The 19,964-nt window shown below is 39.8% G+C and overlaps 1 protein-coding gene across 3 annotated transcripts in view; it reads right to left on the bottom strand.

Annotated features, from left to right (window-relative positions):
- The window catches only part of LIFR (LIF receptor subunit alpha), a 51,614-nt gene that overhangs the window by 18,539 nt on the left and 13,111 nt on the right, over positions 1-19,964 (bottom strand). For 2 of the 3 annotated variants that reach the window (XM_082300985.1, XM_082300984.1), the window contains exons 2-10: positions 12,824-12,978; positions 11,997-12,117; positions 9,550-9,692; positions 7,986-8,149; positions 7,009-7,183; positions 6,462-6,728; positions 5,593-5,722; positions 3,627-3,790; positions 2,355-2,500 (exon numbers count right to left, since the gene is read on the bottom strand). In XM_082300985.1, coding sequence (XP_082157111.1) covers positions 2,355-2,500; positions 3,627-3,790; positions 5,593-5,722; positions 6,462-6,728; positions 7,009-7,183; positions 7,986-8,149; positions 9,550-9,692; positions 11,997-12,117; positions 12,824-12,905 — 1,392 coding nt within the window. In that variant the 5' untranslated portion in view covers positions 12,906-12,978. The remainder of the gene's footprint in view (positions 1-2,354; positions 2,501-3,626; positions 3,791-5,592; positions 5,723-6,461; positions 6,729-7,008; positions 7,184-7,985; positions 8,150-9,549; positions 9,693-11,996; positions 12,118-12,823; positions 12,979-19,964) is intronic. The other variant, XM_082300986.1, reaches the window with a different exon arrangement.

The raw sequence follows: 19,964 nt of genomic DNA, 5'->3' as shown, positions 1-19,964 counted from the left end.
TTCCTATGCAGTCACCCTAGCCAATGAAAAAAACTTCAGAGATGCACCAAAATAAAATCCTGTATAGAAAGAAATTGAAGCATGACAGTAGGCAGCACCTTTGAGATGGTATAAAGTGTGTAAAGGAGATGCAACACTGAAGAGCCTTCAACAGGTTGAGCTCTGCACAAAGCAGCAGGTGGTTGTTTCCTGTCTATCCCATTCAGTCCCCCTCTCTCCCATATGCAGCAAAGCTGCTCACATGGGGCAGGCCAGGATTTCACCTCTGGTATTCAGAACCTGCACTTCCACTGAGCACAAGGACATCAGACTGTGGGGACAGTCCTACCAGACATGCACAGAAGTATACTAAAGACAGTCTGTTTGAGCAAGATATTTACCATGCAGTCTGCTTCCTTCATTTTTCCTTCAAAAGATGGTACCCAGTTCTTATCCAGGTGATCTCAGTTCACAGCTCCTTTGACAGGACTAGTCTCTCTTATTATTCTGAAAGTGGCAAGATTCTACATAGCATTTCTGTTTCACTATTACTTAAAGAAACCCTAAGTCTGGGAATATTTTTTTACTGAATCTAATTATAACACATGTGCATCACAGCTGCCAAAAACTGGGCTCCAAGTGACTTTAAGATGCAACCAATTGTGCATTTCTAAAGCCAAATGACAACTTGAAAAATACTAGAAAAGCCAACAGTCTCTCATATGGATGGAAATGCTTCTGAAAACATCCTCAAAATGCCATGTAAAACTCCATAACAATTTCACAGCTACTTTTGTGACAGAGAACTCCTGGAGTTTTTTGTTAAGCAACCAGTGACCATATAACAAAGCAATAAAAGCTTCTGCCAAGCTGTTTGCTGCATACAAAATATCTGCGGCTGCAGGCTTTGATACAGGTACAGGGAATCAAACTGCTGCGGAAGCGTAAGTCCTGACCCTCTCCCACTACCCTAGATGATTGATCCAGCAGCAGGGTTCACAAACAAGTGCATGTCCCAGGCCTAGAGCTGCGTACTCCAAAAATATCTGCGTTCCTTTTGTAGTACTTAATCTCTGGTATTACTTGACACATGTAATTACAGAGAAAATAAGAAAGCTTAAGGCTTCCATACTCATTAAGTGCTTTGAAAGTATTTTAAAAATACTCTTACAGAGCATGCACCCTATTATTTTGGAGGCATGTACATAATGATTATCTTCAGTCTTAGCTGCATCATTTCTGTGGCTCGATTTACATTATTCAAGGCTGTGCTCAACAGCTGTGCCCAGCTGGCAACTAAATGCAAAGGGTAATAGAATACTACTAAAAATCAAACAAGCATTTCAAAAAGAAGCCTCTGAGGTTAATGTGCTCAAATTAAAAATTCAGGCTCTGTGCACCAAGACCTAAGAATTCACTATGTGCCTACTTGAAATGTACGCACAAAGAAACTGGGGGTAAATCTCAGGCCAACTGAAATGCAGTTCTCATTAGGCTTCCTCAGTGGGACAAGTCACCCCATGCTAAGTCAGGCAATACAGAAGAGGATATATTCACACTACCTACACCCAGTATCTGATGCTGGTGTCTAAATTAGTATCCTAAGCTCCTCTGACAGTCTGCAGAGTAAATATGCAGCTCCAGTCCGTGATGCAGAGCACCAGGCAGCAGCTGGAAGCCTGAATGGTTGAAAATCTGAACCCCACCCAGAAATATCACCTTCTGTCCCGCTGCAGAGGATGTATCACTGGAGTTTACCTACTGATACATCCCATGGGAGAATCCTTCCCTATCTGGTCTCTACATCACTGAGATATGAAAGGTTTAGCAGCTGCCCATTACGGCCACATGCATGTCAACTGCTGACAGCAAACAAATGAACTGTTCTCTGAGGGGAAAAAATAAAGGGAGAAATTCAGCTGCAGACTGCAAGATCTGAAACAGCCACTGTGGAAGTCTGCAGGGCAGCAATGCATCCTGGAACTAGTGTGTGTTAATACAGCTTGCGCCAGGAAGGACAAAGCACAAGGACTGTTTCCTAAGAGGTCAGCACAAAGCACTATGCACCCCTTTCAAGTACCAAATAACATGGTGTGTAATTTGACTTTTCTCTAGTGTTCAAAATAAAAAAACACCAGCCAACCAACCCGCCAACCAACCCACCAACCAACAAACCAAAATCACCCAAAATAGGCAACAACAGAGATGAGCAGGAAGTTTTTTGATTTTAGTAAATGAACTTCTACTCATTACTACATTGATGATTTAATAAGATCATCAGAATGAAGCTCTTAGTGAGAAAAGAATTTGAAATGTGATTAGTTCAGTGAAAAAGATAATTTTTTGGATGCTGATCTTTTAAAAACAACACTTACCAGTTTTTTCTCAGAGTGACCACTGATAATTTCAATTTGACACAGAAGCCTGATCCCAGCAAAGCTGCCATTTATAAACCAACGCAGTTGGATGCTTGTAGAGTTGTTTCCAGTAACAGTTAACTTTTCTGGGGTTTTTGGATGAACTTAAAAAGGAAAGAAAAAGCCTTCAGTTATAAGAAAAAAACCCACTTATTTTAGTTCAGAAAAATCTTATTTTAGAAGATCAGAGAGAATAGAAGGATAAGTGTTTCAATCAGCAACTGGGAAAACTGGTGCTGGGAAGGCACCTGCAAGCAGTCTCATTCCTGACTCTCTTCTCAGCTATCAAACATGGAAACAGATTTACTTAAGACTGGCTATACTGGAACATATAATAAAGAGTTGAGACACAGAAAAACATTTTCCCTCTTACTGATTTTATCAAAAAAGTGAAACATCAGCTATTTCAGATGACCACAGTGATGGATGAAATTTACTCAACTTGTTCAACTTCTGTGAACTTTTCAAGTCAGGACTTAAAATCTGCAGACTAGGATAGAGGAGGATTCCTAAATGACTCCAACCCAAAACTCCCTTCACAGAATTTTTCAAAAATATTCAGCACTAATATTCACTGCTATTAGAGAAAAAAATATCTACTGTTGGAATTGGTCCAGTTACCCTTAAGGAAATATGTAGTCTGCTTCAGGAATTAAGTGGACAGTGTGGGAAAGAAAGAAAAGGAAACAAATAGGAAATAGCAGCATATCACTTGAGTGTGAAACAGCCCAGTTTATAATCAACAGAAACAAATTATGTTTCTCTCAATTCTGCCAATTTACTCTGACAATTCTAATCTCAGGCTAGTTGAACTGGGATTTGGACCAAAAAAAAATGCACTATCCTCATGCTTAAATTCAGTTTTTTGGAGAACAGCAGAATACTGCAACCAATAGGAATCCCTGAAACCTCAGCTGTCGTTGTGGAGGAGAAAAGGTGGGCAGTGCTAGAAAGGTGGTCATCTCCCTTTCCTTTTTTAAACTGAAGATCTAAAGAGAAAAGTTACTCCTTTCTCCAAACCATGACAGCAGATTACCATGGCTATTACCAATAGCATGCAATAGTCCTGATATTACCTTCTGTCTTTTCAAGCTATTCCTTTTATGCTCCAAATCCTGCTGCTGTTAAACTGTGTGATATTTTGTCCTATAACCAGACACTGAAATACAGGGTCATTTACAGTTCACCCCAATTTTAATTCTTTTTCCCTTTTTAAGTCATTAGTCTTACCTCTTTGAGTTATATCAACCAAAAGAGATGACTGTGCTTGCCCAATAGGATTGGAGACATCTAATATGAAATCATAGGTTTTTTGATCAGGCAGTACTGGAAAGCCACAGACACGGTCTCTGTTCATTTCATTGACTTCGCATGAAACATTTTTACTAGATATTCTACAAAGTAAAGAGAGGAGGGAAAAGCTTAATCTTTGAGTAAGTTAATTCCCAGCAACAGTCAGAAATCTAGACTGAAAACATGGTACAGAACAATGGGTTCAGTTCACATGGCTTACAGAATGATTTGATTGCAGAGGTATATCTAACACCACAAAGAAGGTTAAAGTGGCATCAGTCATGACATGCCCTGTTCTCATGTGAAACTCTCCTCTTCCACTAGCATAACATTTCCACTCTCTCACTTCTCAAAAGCCTGGAAAACAGGTAGGTCCTGTAAAACCACCTCACAAGTCACAACTCAGATTCTGATTTAAAGTATCTTTGTTCAGATCAGCATACACTTACATTTAAAGAATTTTCTTAATTGCTTCCTGAACTAGTGAGATGCTACACACATTGTCTTTCTAAAAGCCCTGTCAAATCTGAACTAGGGTTTGTTACCTGGAATACATGCACTAGTCCCAGTTGTCTTTTAACCAAGAGTAGGACAGGCAGTCTGATAACAGACAAGAACAGTGGTGCATCTTTTGGGATAAAATCTAAATTGTGTATCTGTATGCATGTACATACATTTGCTTTAATTACAGTCTGTGTAAGCCTCTCATTCAAGCAGCACAAGTTTAACTAACTTGTTCCCTTGGGCATTTTTATCATGTTCTAGGTGAGCTCTGATCTCCCTCCACGCCACACTCTCTATTTCAATAGTTCAATGTGGGCTGAGAACAAGGATGAGAGTATTTATCCTGAAATGCATGACATTAATCTCACAGCTTTGGGCTGAGCAAAACAAGATTGGACAACATCCTTCCTTAAAGGATGAATATAGGCAGTGACTGAAGCTCCTTTCTTCTGAATACCTGCTCTGTTTTGTCCATCTCTTTGCACCCTACCCAGCGGCTTTTTTAGCACTGGCACTCTAGATGACATCTCTGACTGTAACTCAAACCTTATTGCCTCCAGCATGCCTCTAAAGCAACCATGAGACTCCATTTCTCATCATTTTGTGTGACTCAGGCCTCTCCTGGCTTCTTTCCCTGACTGCTCCTTTGGAATGACACAGGAGCCTCCTCACCATGGGAATTTTGTTAGCTCCTCACTAACTTCTAATCACAACCACCAGGAGGTGATTTGCACTTTGCACGTGCTATCCAAACAACATTTCTTCTTTTGCAAGGCTTTACATGGTGTAAGACAATGTAGTAGGACACAACATGACTGCTTTCTGTGGGTGAAACCAGTATTTGTCCCTTTCAATGTTTTATGGGTAACATTTACTCTGCTTGCTCTAATTCTTAATGCTGAGAGGAGAATGGGTGGAGGCCAACTGCTATTTTCCCTAGTGGCATTTGGGAAAGGCCCTACAACCTGCCTTACAATTGTTTCTCAGTGAACTTCTGTCATCCTGCTTAGCAGAAGTTCAGTAAATGTCTGACATAATCTGACCCAGGTTTCATATTAAAAAAAAATTAAAATTAGTGATTGACTCCTCCTATCTCCCTTTTTCATATTGGCCTTGTCCACATGTTGGCAGCAACCTGAGACACTAAGGCCTTTATCTAATTGTGAGTTCATAATGGTATAAACCTTTGCGAAAAGTTATCCTTAATTCCCATTGGAATTTTGCAGGGCTAGATAAGGGTTTTCCAAGTTTAGTTTAGGTACAGCTCCCAGAAACTCTTGGAAAGTATTTTAGGCTCTAAGCAATCACATTTAAATAGGTATAATGCAGTAAGTCCCAGGCAGCAATGGAGGTATTCCAGTTGTACCCTTTTACTCCTTTTAGTGCTGATTAATTTTACCTTTCAAACAAACTGTACTTTGTTTTTCGTTCTCCATATAGTCCACTGGGCCTGCCTGGTTTCCAGGTGCATTTTATTATCAGAAAGTTGGATGTTTCACAGCTGAGGTTTTGGGGAATATCAGGAGCATCTGTAGCATGAAAGGAAACCAAATCAGTTAGCTGATGTTTTGCCATCCTAGTGTGACATTTGGGTCACTGGCTTCCTGAAAGCATGGCTCTTTTGTTTTGCTGGGCCTAGATTGCGTGCTTCAAAAATACATGGCAATAGTTACACCCCAATCACAGAAGTAATATGCTTTAAAAAAAATTACAATAAAGTAGATGGATAATTATTATCAGCCCCATCTGACTAACACTTGACTCGAGAATTCTAAGTGGGTGGGTAATCTGGCAAATCACATGCAAACATGTTCACAAGCTCCAGGCTCTGACCTGGAAGTGTTTCACTGAAACTCTGCCAAGAGTTTTCTTAAAGTCTGAGCATCAGTTCAGCTGCTGAGCAATGCAGGAATGCTGTCGGCTGTGCGTCACATTTTCTAACATGCCAGCCCCACCACTGCTTTGAATTCTCCAAACAAGTCGTGTCAAGGAAATGGTCCCTTTAGCATGAATTCCACATGGAATTTGAAAATTAAAGCAAGCCCTGAATGGCTCATCCTCTTCACCATACCTTATCATTCTAGACTTGGTGTCTCCACCAAGAGCTGGCCTTTCCACAGTGAAATCAAACAAGTACAATCCCCAGTTCAACTTCAAAACCAAGGGCCAAGAGGAAAAAAAGCCACAATAGTATTTTTTTCCTAGCACAACCCTAAGAGTCTCAAAAATTATTTTGATTTTTCTAAGGTTAGTAAACATGATACATACATCCTACAAACACGACAGATCCATCCATCCCATTTTCGAGTCTGCACACTACATTTGTCCCGCTGCTATTAGAAGCACTGGCATTTAGCACTCTGATGGCATGGCTTCGACTGCTCAGTTGCATCATTGTGTAGGATTTTGATCCGTAAGTCATATTTGTTATGCGCTGATCTTCTTCATGGACACAACAAAATGTCACATCTGAACCTACTGCCACCACAGTGTCCAGAGGAAACACTCCACTCCCACCGGGCTCAGTATCTTTTCCTAGCAGAGAAGGAATAAAACAAACAAAAAAAACCCCAAGAAACCTTGCGTGAACAATTTGCTATAAACATGATGTGATCAGCTAAAATGTGACTGAGGAGCACTCCAATGCACACAAATAAATGTTTGCTAGGTTTCAGTAACTAGTGATAGTATTTTTTCTCTAATCAAAACAGTCTCAAAGGCAGCAGCTCATCACTGCCTAATGCCCTTCCTCTGACTTTGGCTTATTTCTTATAAAGAAATAAAAGTCCGCATGGTAGCAAGGGAACAAACATACCAGGGATCACTTCTGCTGGGCTCCAGTCACTCCAATCCTTGGGGCCAACAAACTGTGTTGCATTTATGTAACAGCGAATCTTCACATAGTGTGAAGTACACTCCAAAGGCATATCTGATGTCCAGTTCCAAGAAAGAATGATGTCTTCATGAGTCAGTTTTGAGTAGTAAGTAACCTGCAAAGTTTTTGCACCAAGAAAGCAACCAAGACAGAACTTATGAACACCTGCTAAAAATGACATATAACCTCCCAAGTGTCAACAGAATGGTAAATTAGGTGAAGTAAATCATAAAATCCTCATAAATTATTGGAGTGTTCTACCTAACTTTTAGTTGTGCTGTTAATTTACCTGGACAAAAGCCTAAGTTGCTAAATAGCCCACTAGCTAGGTAGTCTGTCAGCCAGAAATACCAGAGGGCAGATATTTGGGGGAGAGCAGGAAGATTTCCATGCATGTAAAGAGGTATACACTGCATCCTGGGCTTCTCCCAGGCAGGGAAATGTTCCAACTTCTCCAAAATAAAACTCTTCTTATATTAGTCCCAGGCTGCACATTTCATCTTTTCTCCAATACTAAAATGTATAGCACAGAGCTACAAACTGGCCTGGAAAAACTCTGGTTACAAAAGAAGAAAAAAGCAAGCTGAGAATTCAAAGATGACCAAGACAGGAGACACTGTTGGAGATATAGAGACAATGGTGTAAAGTATCTGCCAAATTCATAAGTAAGTTTGAATTATAAAATCCTTGTACCAGGAAAAAAACAAACTGCTGTGACTAAGTATCAACAGTACAGTAGCCAGTGTTCCCATAACTTTGAAATTTAACAAGAAGTTACCTACCAGAAGCATGACTATACTCAGGTCCTGCAAAGCTCTACTATCTTCATCATTCTGTTTTTTTCAAGTGACATCTCAGAACATTACCAAGGGAAGAAATTGTACATATATTTTTCATAAAGGAAGAAACAGACTTACTTGTGTAACTTCTTCCATTGCTTCTTTTCGAAGTATCTGAATCTGCCAAAGGGCATCCAGTCCATATGGGAAGACCAATCCATTATCACTCCACTTCAGATTTAATGTGGAAGTTGGAAAGTCAGGCGTTAAACTAAGAATGTGTGGAGTGACAGGAACAAAGGCTTGAAAAAGAGGTGGGGGAAGAAGCCATATTCAGGTCATTTGTCAGGAACACCAGCCCTACAGGTGTTTTAACAGCCACATCTTTCTGCTCTGAACTGGCTAGTAGCCATACAAACACATAACTCAACCTCTGTAATTAGAACAAGGCTCTGTGGCTACTTGAGCATGAGAGTTCTCAGGAAAGCACAGGTGCTGGTGAATCATCAGGTAGCATTTTCTTTTAATACCTCAGCTTGCAGATGGGCAAGTAACTGATTGTGAATATGACTCTTCACAATGCATAGTAGGGAACACATCCCATCTTTCGCAACCTCCCTTCAATGCAACGGTGATAAAGGAAACATGGTGGCAGTCTTTGAAGTGCGCATGAGAACACTTCTAGGGACGATGGTGGAAAAACATCCCCAGAAGAAGAAGTATGTTTTGGAGACCAGTAGGGAAGTGAGGACTTGCAACAAAAGGGAGAGTGGCAAGGAAGGAGAGCACATGATGGAAGAAGCTCACATGAGGTTCTGAAGAAGATCATCGGGAAAGTGATTTTAAGCTACAAGAAGTACTAAGGGCATGAGATCACAGAGGGGACAGGACAGGGAGATTAAACAGAAGCATCTCTTCTGTAAATGTGTGGTGGTAAGCAAGAGGTTGAGAAACAGGGAAGAATCTTGGTAATACAAAGGTTATGGCATTGTATGGCATTATATGGCCTGGTGCAAGCAAAAACATTTTAAAAATATGTGTGATACATCCCACTTCCTGACCAAGAATCTGAGAGCTTGCAAAGTGTTCAGCACAATCAAACTGCCCATGATAACCTGTGATGAACCCGAGAGACTCATCGTGTTGACCAAATATTTTTGAGTTGCATTTTGTTGAAGTTCATAAGCTGCTCTTGACTGTAAACAGAGCCATGGATAAGAAGTGTTACTGACACTAGAATTTGACTACACTGAAGGAGTAAGCAAGCAAACCAAAGGCAAAAACTAGAGCAAGGATGGCAGATTGTGTCACTGCCATCTTCTGTTTACAACTTCCTTTTTTTCCCGGAAGGAAGTGGGAAGAAGTGTAATTTACTTATACATGTAGATTAGGAATTCGTTTACAAATGCTTCCTAATTTATAAGTAGGACAAAAAAGGGCCAAGAGTGAGGGATGTAACGTATTTTGTTTTCCTCCTCACATTCTGCCCTTGGTTTTTTTGCTATGAACTAGGGGTAAGCAGAGTATTCTTTCTCTTGAAAGGTTAGAGAAAACAATGATATATGGTAGCCTCATATGGACTCAGCATATCAACATGCTACATACAGGAATGCTGCCAAAGAAACCCACAAGCATATACACATCTGAAGAGTTGTTAAACATAGTATAAAGGCCTTAGGTACACATACGACCTGATACTTACAGATGTCTTTCTGGTGAATTACAAATTCTTTGGTGGCAAAAGCAGTTCCAGGGCTTTTGATTGTCACTGTGATGGAGCTCTCTGGGACTGGAATCTCAACCCTTCTCTCCTTAGTTTTAAAACACACTTGAGGGGTAAGGTCACTGAAAAGACAGAGAGGATTAAGCAGTTATTTCAGCTGATAGGAAGCCAAGGCAAGTTAAGTCCTATTCTTGCACACTAATAAAACACAAATTATCTGTAATAAACAGAAAGCTCCATATCAAGTTTGTGAAGAAATGAGCCTTACACAGGCTTTAACCTCAGATTAATGGCATTCCCTCACCTTTCAAGTCACTTTTTATCATACTGATAGGTTGTGCACTGGCTGTGTAATGCAACCACCTAGCTGTTAAGAGAACTCTTCACTTTGCTTTTTAACCAAAATCATAGAATCATAGAATCGTTAAGGTTGGAAAAAACCTTTAAGGTCATCAAATGCAACTGTTAACCTAGCACAAGCACCATGTTCACCATTCAACCATGTCCTTAAGTACCATATCCACATGTTTTTTGAACACTTCCAGGGATGGTGACTCCACCACTTCCCTGGGCACTCTGTTCCAATGCTTTACAACCCTTTTTGTGCAAAAAATTTTCTTAATATTTTAATATCTTCTTTATATTAAACTCGAGGCCAACAAAAGACATGTTTCTGCAACCTAGTCACCATGAATCAATATTTCAAAATAAGAAAAATAAAAAACCCCAAACCAAACCTGATAGTATTGCCCCCTCTCTTTGTGTTTCCTGACTCACTCTCCCTCCATGTCTTCTCAAAGCAAGGGCATATGGGTTGAAAGGGCAGGTTTACCATCTGTGTCCACATCTTCGAACAAATCTTTTAGTTCCCTTCTGCTGCTCAGCTCACAAGGAAAGAGCAGACAGCAGGGCAGAGGATTCCTAAGATACCAGGTGAAAATGCAGTCTGTGCTTAATGTTTGTGCAGTGCTCAGCACAACATGATCTGGCTTTTGTCTTGGAATTGTAGATATATACAGGAAACAATAATGGATGGGTCAAGTCCTTTTGCTCATTATCACGGATATGCAACTAGAAAGGCAGAAAGTTTGGAAAAATCCAGACCTTTCTCTTGGGGGAATGACGGCAGGAAGGAAAGCAGAGAGAACAATGCCAGACTTCCTGCTGAGGGACTGTTACTCACTTAGAAACTGGAACAGGACCCTGGAGCTCCCATCAGCTGGAGTCAAGAGCTTGGGTTGAACTCTTAAGATTCACACAAGACCCTGGGCTAGCAAAGGCCAGCTGAGACTTGAGTGCTCAGAAAGGCTATTCCTCCTCAGTACTGATATATTATTAGAGGATGTTTGGGAAACTGAAAAACTAAACCTCTTTCCTTCAGGAATGTCTGCACCAAGCTCCTCTCAGACTCTCTACTTCAGGGACCCCAGCCTGTCCTGCTTTGCTAAAGAGAGACAGCAGCAGCTACATAATTGTTCTTGTTCAGAGGGCAATACCTCATGAACTCTGCACTTCTGAACTCTTGCCACAGGGTCATATATACGGTGTTTTTTTAAAATAGAAATGATAGCTGGCAATGCAGCAGGAATAATGAGACACAGAAAATCAAGCATGTAGGTGGACTAAGTGCAGCCAAGCCCTGGGACCCCAAGGAAAAGTCTGGGCTGCCTGCAGAATTTACAGGAAAAAAAGACAGTACAAATATCTGGATTGGGGGCAGGATTAAGATACAGAATGGATTTGAACTCATCCGTAGCCCATGATAAGTATTTGGCAGATCCACAGCACGGGGAATTGAACATGTAGTTCTCATTAGTGAAAAATGCACAGAAGATTTAAGTTTTTTTAACTTTTCTCAAAATTCTCAACTTGCATTCACTTCAGAAAAGCTGTTTTAATTGTGAAATACTTTTTACATTTTCTCTAATACAGTGTTCTTCAGATAGCTTAAAATTTACAAAGGTTGTGAGGCAGTTGCTGAAAGATTTTTCATGTTTTTCCACATGAAATCCACATGAATCTCAACACTTGTGTCATATATTCTACTGCCTTGGATCACAACATCAGGATTCACTGCTTCCAACTCTAATTTCCTTTTGGACTGAACCTCTTTTGAAGATATCCCTCATGAAAACTCTGAGCAAGGGATAGGCAGACACACAGAGAAGTCTGAGTAAATAAGAGCATCTTCCAGTCCTTTGAACAGAGCAAGCAGATTTTGGCAGGCAAATTGTTAGCATGGAACAATTTTGCCAGAAACGCTGCCATTGCCTGAGTTAACAAGGCCTAGGGAGAGCACCACCCAAGGAAAACTGATGGGGAGATGCTGGGAAACAACAGCATCACAATTTCCATGGGCAGTGACTGAGGAAAAACTGTATTTTCATCATTTGGTATTTTTCAACCAGGTATGTGGGGGGACTTACTTGGTAGCATAGCAAAAGTCAGTTTGTCCACGTCTTCCTCTAGAAGAGACATCCCAAGTACAGAGCATTTTGTGTAAATTGTGCGTTACACATTTCAAATTCTGGGGGTCCCCTAGAGAGCCTGAAATCATATAAGAAAAGAAATTGTCAAAATACAGTCAAAAATTGTAGGTCAAAAATGAGCAACTGTAAAACAACTGCTATTTTTCACATCTATAACCATTCTTCTTACACTTGTATTGCATGCATGTCTAGCCAGTATTTTAAAACTGTTGAATGATTGTGTGCCTGGTTAGACAGCCACAGACTCACTCATTTCTAGAGGGACCAGAGATCTGGATTTATACCCATGTGTATAACAGAGGCAGCTGCCTCTTTCCACAATACCTATTCCTTGCCTAGCCTAATAAGCAGGCTTTGGGCCAATGGCAAAACCACAAGCTTTGATTTTAACCTAATGAGTTTTTTGCTCTCCTCCATGTCATACATGGAGGGCGATTAATGACAGAAGGGCAGTTAATGATAACGTGTGAAATGGTTGAAGAGAGCCAACAAAAGGCTTCAATGCAGACATTTACACCAATGCATATGCAGACTATCAGCGGCACTATGGAGAATTTAACACCCAGTTTTTCACTGGTTTAGAACATGCTGCTGGGTGCTGGAAAGCAGAAGACCAGGCCTGGCACTGCCTCCATTCCTAGGATGGTGTGGGGCCACAGAGGAGACAGGTTTTGAACATACATATAGTAGGAAAGCAAGGCAATTACAAGGTACAGAAGTTACAGAGAAAAAGTAGTTAGTGAATTACATGGCAATAAACTTACCTATCTCTTGGCTATATACTAAGCTTCTTAAGCACAAAATAGCTAGTGCTAAAAGGCAGCGGAGGCTTGAGTTCTCCCACATTCTTCTACTGTTTGTTTTAAGAATAGCAGCTTTAAGCGGGAGTAAACGTCATCTTCCAACAAGCTGGTCAGTTCTAAAATTAAATACAGATATAAAAAAAAAACCCAAAGTTTTAAGTTCTAGACCTGGTATGCCACAAATGCCACTTTTTGTTCCATATACTTTTCTTCTTCAGTAACGTTCCCAGGCATAGCAACTCCTTTTTCTTCATCTGGCAAACAAACCTCTTCTCTGTCCCAACAACTCCTCGATTCATGCATTTTCAGTAAGATATTTCTTCAAGAATCATAGACATATAAAACTCTGTAGTCCATAGGTATTCTGCAGGACTATCTAACATCAGAACAGAACAGGCATGGCAGAATATTCCCCTAGAACAAGTCTCTTCATCTTAGATGAAATGTCATATCCACAAAAGATACTGTATATCGTGAATGGAAATGTCCCCTACTTCATTTACACACTTAAGACCAAACACACCATCTGTTTTCTTCTTTCCTCTGTTCAATTTTCACATTGCTACTATTCAAAGCTATGGAACGCCCAAGACATTGCAGAACCAGACCTGATCACCCAGGATCACTGGTTCAATACAATGTTAACTAATAACCCCTGGAGGAAAAATAATGGGGAAAAAAAAGTGAGCCATTTCTCTATCAAAAGATACTTGTCGCTGCAACTACTGACCTTAGAGTAAAAACTTATCTGGATGTTTAGTGTGTCCATTGAAGATTAACAGGTTTCTTGTTTTATAAAGAGAAGTTCAGCTGTTTGGCAGGACCCAGGCAACACATTCAGTTCCACCCATACCTCAACCACCTTCAGATTTTGTTCTCAAAAAGGAAAAACTGAAGGAAAACCTATCCAAAAGCTCAGTCAATTCCTGGTGCATGGTTTCCCGGCTTCAATCTATGAAGACCTGAGCACCCTTCCAGACACCATAACTCCCAGGTAGCAAGAGGACTTCTCTCAGCAACCAACAGCAGGAGCTGGGCCATTTTCATGTGAGAATATGACCAAGCCTACAGCTTTGTTCCCATTTTGTCCAGGCTCAGATTATGAAACGCTCCTGACCTTGACTCAGAAATATCTTCCAAAGCCAGGTGAACATCACTGGCAGAACAACAAACTTTGTCTAAAAGCCTCTGTAATTGTAAAAGAAACCCCTTTTCACTGAAGTCCCCTGTGCCACAAGGAGTGCATTCCCTCATCCCTGCAATACAGCTATGTATTTTTATTAGTTTGGTTTTTTGTTTATTTTTGTAAGGAATCCTCCCTTAGGGGACAGCTGGAAATGGCTGAAGTGCTCTTCTGTCCCTTACCAATCTGCACTGTGCAAGGAGAAACATAGCAGCACTATGCCAAATAATCCAGAGCTCCTCAAAAGAGGCCATTTCTCTTCTTTCTCTTGGTCTGCAATAACCAGTCTGAAGGAAAGGCCCAGGCAGCACAAGAGATGAGAGAAATGCTATGGAAAAGACCACTGTTACATATGGAGGGACACCCATAACATATAATAGTTATTTTAATTTCAGCATGTTCTCAAACCATTTGAAAACCTCATTAAACACACACTAATTTAAGCTACACTGCCCCCAGCCAGTATCATTCATATATTCCTAATTTGTAATATCCATGCTGTGCAACTTGTTAAAAGCCAAATCAGGAGCAGAGGCTGACAAATCCAGGAAAAGATGAATCAAGAACCAACGAGCATATAAAATATATTAGTCTCTGTGCCAAATTCCCCCACTGCATTCTGGTATATCTCACAGTCTTCATACTGTATTTCTCCATGCTATTAATGAAAATATGGGATGTTATCTCCAGGTTTAAACTTTGCTCACAAGACTTTAACTTCATACAAAACTTGAAGACCACTCAGGCCTGGGAGTTACATGAATAAAATGACTGATTTATATTTGTGAAGTATATGTAAATTTTATCTGTTTCTGAGGACTTCTTTGAAGGCTATTTCCGGTTTGCAGAAAAGTCCAAACCCAAAATTTCAAGCTCTATATCGCAATCGATTGACAGACCCCTATCAGCTGGCAAAGTCTAGGAAAGAATAAAAAGCCCTGATGCCATATGAAGGAGAGAGAACTGTGATAGTAATTAAATCCCAAGCCTCTCATATTATTCCCAACCCTCTAAACACATTACCTGTGTAGGTTTGTGCAAAACCTGTTTGGTCATGCCAGGTTTATGAGGTAGATTCAGCAACTCTGTGTGTGTGTGTATTCTAACAAAATCTGGTTTTCTGCACCTCTTTCAACACATAGCTTACTGAGTTGTCCTCCTACTGAAAAATTTTTAAGAGTAACATCATAGCAGTGCATTACAAGAAATCTGAGTCATATCAAGTTCTCCTAATTCAAAGCACAGTTTTAATTTCAGTTTCAGAGTCAGGCACAGAAGTGAACCTATGCAGTCTCATGCAGGGTATGATGAGAGTCTTGTAAACCACAAACTTTCATAACAAGAATAGACTCTCTGGCTCTTGTGTTCTCATACACATTTTATAACTTGCTGAAAAGTTGGCAATTAGAAGCCTCATGTCACATAATTAAAGGCCATTAGTCAGGAGAGAAGATTCCCATTTATAGGCTTGTTTTAATTACAAAGTTACAAAATAATTGAAGTACTTTAAAAATAGGAAGTTTCCTTTCTTTTGATGAAAGCTGCCTTCCATCAGTTCAAGACTAAATCAAACACGGAAAGGGTGTTTTTCCTTACCCTGAAAGATATCAAAAGCATGTTATCCTCTAGACAGAGGTACTCTTAGGAGTAAGGGATATTTATGTAGGACAAGAAAGCTCAACATTGTCAGAAGAAGGCAAAACCTTGACCATTGTTGGCCAGAGCACAACAAGAGCAGTTGTTACTAAATGTAAATGTCTTTACGTTGCCGGTCTTTGTTTTTAAAAATGGCATGAAGGGGGCTAGGCCCATTGTCTCCACCAGAAAAAGCTATTAGAATTAAACCACTTTTAACAGTTGTCCATCTTAAAATAATATCAGCAATAGCACATCCCATAACAATCTCATTTCCTTGGGCAATGTATTTGTATCACTTCACTGGCACTATCATCAGTGTTTCAAATGCGCTCCACAACTATCTCTTGCTCCATTTTAAGCACATTACTTTGTCCTATATCCAGGAGACAAAGAACAGTTTATCCTCTGCCTTGCAGCAACCTCTTACACAGAAGATGACTGATATCAGATCTCCAATAGCTCCTCCCTTAAAAACTCCAATTTTTTTTCACCATTTCACAGTCTCACTTTTTAAATTTCTGATCATTCCCGGAATAAACATTTCTCTGTGAACCAAAGCTGCTGTATCCAGTTTTGAAATATCTCTGCCCTGAGGCCTGAGCATTATCAAGAACAATGAAGGAACTTTCCTAAGGCAAACCTATGTGTTTACACAGCCCATGCCATATTTGCTTTCTCCTACATTCAGACCTTGTTGACTTAATTTCGGTGTGTGATCCAGCCTTGGATACTGTACAAAGCTGCCACATAGCTGTTTATTTAGTACTTCAGACTTCAATCTCATCCTCAAATGGACTGCAAATCTCCTGACTGAGCATGAGTGTATTTGCTCAGCAAATTCATCTTAAAGCCTTTGCCTGAAAAGGTCTTTCTCTTTTGAAATTTTAAAATATGGAAAGAGCCTCCAATAAGTCTTTGCTAAGTAAAAAAACTGTGGGTGTATATAAAAAGTATTCACATGCAAATTCATGCCATACCAACAGCAAAGGCATGACAGGCTGCAGTGTATACTGCCCTTTTTTAAGAGCAGCTACTACAAGCAGGATTCCATAATAACTGTTGGAAGGTACAGCACATGGGAATGTCCTGACTTCTGCCCAGGGCTTTATGTCATGTAGAGGAAGAACCCTTGTGCGCGTGGTCAGAAAAAAGAAATTCTGAATTTCTTTTTACACAGTAAAAGAACAGTTAGATTCAGATTCTTAACCACTGAAGCCAGCAGCAGTTGGTGGCCTATATTTAAAAGAGCTCAGTAGCCATCATAGACGTTTAAATTACTTTTAAAGATGTTTTGATGCAGTCAGTGCACCTACTGGTGATCACACAGATCAGAAAGGGAAGGCTCTCCAAGACAATAATGGGAAAATACATGTAGACAGCTTTGCTTTAAAACCTTGTCAGCTGTAAAGAAGGTTAAAGGTTCTATGACAAACTGAGAAAATGAGGGCAACTAAGATATTACCAGCCTCTTTAGACTTTACCTCTTAAAGGAGAAATCCGAAAATAACTGGTATCTCTCTTTCTGACTCTGTTACTACATATTTCTTGGCTTAATTGGTTCCGTGTATCTTTTTTTAAGCACAGCTGACCAAGTGCTCAATTCTCTTTAAAAAAAAAAAAAAAAAAAAAAAGTGTTTTACACTTAGTCAGTTGTAACAGATCAGTTCTCTAAGCACAAAAGTTCTGCAAAGCTTTGTTGTACTTTTGAGTTTTCTGGTCGCCAAACTTTTTCATTGTCAAGCGCTTGGAAACCACTTTGAAAACAAACAAACAAAACAGCTAAAGAAAAAAAGAAAACAATAATCTTTCCAGACTGCTTTCTGCCTGCAACCTGATTTGACAGTCACAAGCCTCCAGATTTGTTTTTTTAGAAATGTCTGTGAATTGAAGATTATTTGCCAGAGTTTTTATATATAAAACTGTGCTCCAGAAGCAGATACCTGAAAAGAAATGGTTAAAAAGTCAGCTTATACAAAAGGTTTAGGGAAACTAAGTGGAGAAATCTAGATGAAACCATTAAGACAGTAAAAATATATGTATTAAATGTAAAAGAAAAAGTCTCATGGTCGATAAATTTTCTCCAGCTACAATTTATATTTTGCCTCCACAGCTAAAGGTATCATCACAATAATTTGCCACCAAATGGAACATTAAAAGCTCTCAAGAAAAATAATTACATAGCACAGCACCAAAATATTGTAGAGAATGATAAGAGGCTGAATTTTTGGCAATACTAGACAGCCATCATCCCAAATATTGTCAGGCAGAAATGCAGGTGCTAAGTATGTGCCTAGATCAAAAATTGCTAGAAGAAAAACTGTTCTGCTCAGCAGGTGGAGAAAGCTCATTTTCCTTGTCTCTGCTGAAAGATACTACTTCAACCTTCAAAGTGAAAGAAAACACACTTACATCCACGTAAAAATGCATATATCAAGTTATGCATGCTACTGTTGCTAACTGAAAGCTTCCAAAAAAAAATTCCCCTATCTGAAAAACCATGCCAGAAGTACACATTTCTCGGAAACCAAGCAAATGGCCAATACAGCTGACAGTAAAGGCAACGAACACAGAAACAGAAGATGAACTGGCTTTCTTTAGAACAGCTTTGCTGATCCCACAGACTCCAATCTTTGACTTTATAACCAGTTGAGTAATAATAATTAAAAAAAGAATTAATAAGATTTATTTGAGGCAGAGAGAGCTTGGCTGTTTTTTAATAGAGTACATTCTTCCACCTCCTTGAAAAAATCTCCAAAGTTGAGACAAAAAATCTCTAGTAATCTAAATGCAGGCTTTCCCTCTCTGTTTTATAACATGGCACCATTCCACTTTATAAAATATTTGCAGGACATGAATCATTGAAATGCGTTTATAAATGAAGACTGAGTCCCATTTGGGAATCTGGCTTTCCCCAGTTTTGAGGAATTAATTTAAGAATCTGCTATTTCTCTTTCTGAAAGCTGATAAAATAATTTAAGTTTCCTATCTGCACCAAATGTCTTTTCCTAATCTGCAGGGGAAGAAAAGAAAACAAAGACAGGGTGTTAATATATTATTCAGTAAACGTGCATGAGTACACAAGGCCAAACTTTCAGTCTTATGAGACATTTGTTTTGGTGGGGTTTTTTTCCTGTCAAGCACAAGGAGAAAAATTCCCTCTTTACTGCTTCCTCTAGCTGCCGAACAGCAGCATCACCTCTGAGATACTGGAAAGCCACTGCAGGCACCCAGCCTGCCTCTGCAACGTGAAGTGAGAAGTCAGGAGACAATACACAAGCTCAACATAAGGATCAACACTTCAACATTTTTAAAGCTCCTGGTCTCTAGTACCACCTACAGAGGCAAGCGTTTTAGCAAACAATTTTACCAACAAGGGTAAAAGTGCACCCCAGACAGGGTAAGTATGTCACCAGTCTCAGGTTATAAGACAAACTTGCAACTGCACATGCATTCCAGTATTTTCAGTTTTTCCTTTTTTTTTCTGATCCCAAGACTGTCAGACACTATGGAAATACAAATAAGCAAGCTGCAGACTGGAAGAGCTGCAGGGTATTTCCAGGTAGTGATTTGCATGAGAAGCACCTTTACCTGGCAAGGACATGAGATGACAAATTCATGAACAAGTGCCACAAGTCAAGGGTGATTTTATGAAAGTATTTAGTACCTGCTGGACAATACAACACACACACACAGAGAAACTGAGACCCCCAGGACTTGCCTTTTGAAAGAAAGGAAAATACGTAGCAGAAGCAGATATCAAATACTTTAACCATAGCAATGTATACAATTTTGAGATAGATTTGGAAAGTACAATGGAAGACTCCTTTGTGTTACTGATGTAAAACAAAAAAGCCCCACCAAACAAGAACAAGACAGAGACCACTGGGAAGAATACCCCTGCTGGGACAGATGAGCTGGAGACAAAAAAAGCACAGTGATACTGAAGAGGTGGAGCAGTCAGGCAGAGCAGTGGGCTGAAAGAACAAAGCAAAGAGACACTGTAGGAACTGATGATAATCAAAAGGTAAGTTATTCGGTCACTTTCTGTTTTTCAAGCAAAATATACGTTTTGCACACTTTGCCTTTTGCTCTCACTGATTTATGCCTGTTTTCAGTTAAACTGCATGCTAATTTAAAAACCCTTAGTCCTACTAGAGTAATTTTTTCATGTATTGTTCAGTGTACCCCACATGAGTAGTTCCCAAGCCAGACATTGCATTTAATGTTCCTAGCGTGAGATTCTCAAAAGAACAAGACACTTTCAAAGGAAAATTGGGCATC

This window comes from Coloeus monedula, assembly GCF_965178545.1.
Source record: "Coloeus monedula genome assembly, chromosome: Z".
NCBI classification, from domain to species: Eukaryota; Metazoa; Chordata; class Aves; order Passeriformes; family Corvidae; genus Coloeus; species Coloeus monedula.
The sequence above is the reverse complement of the archived record's forward strand: the minus strand, read 5'-3'. Positions and strand labels throughout refer to the sequence as shown.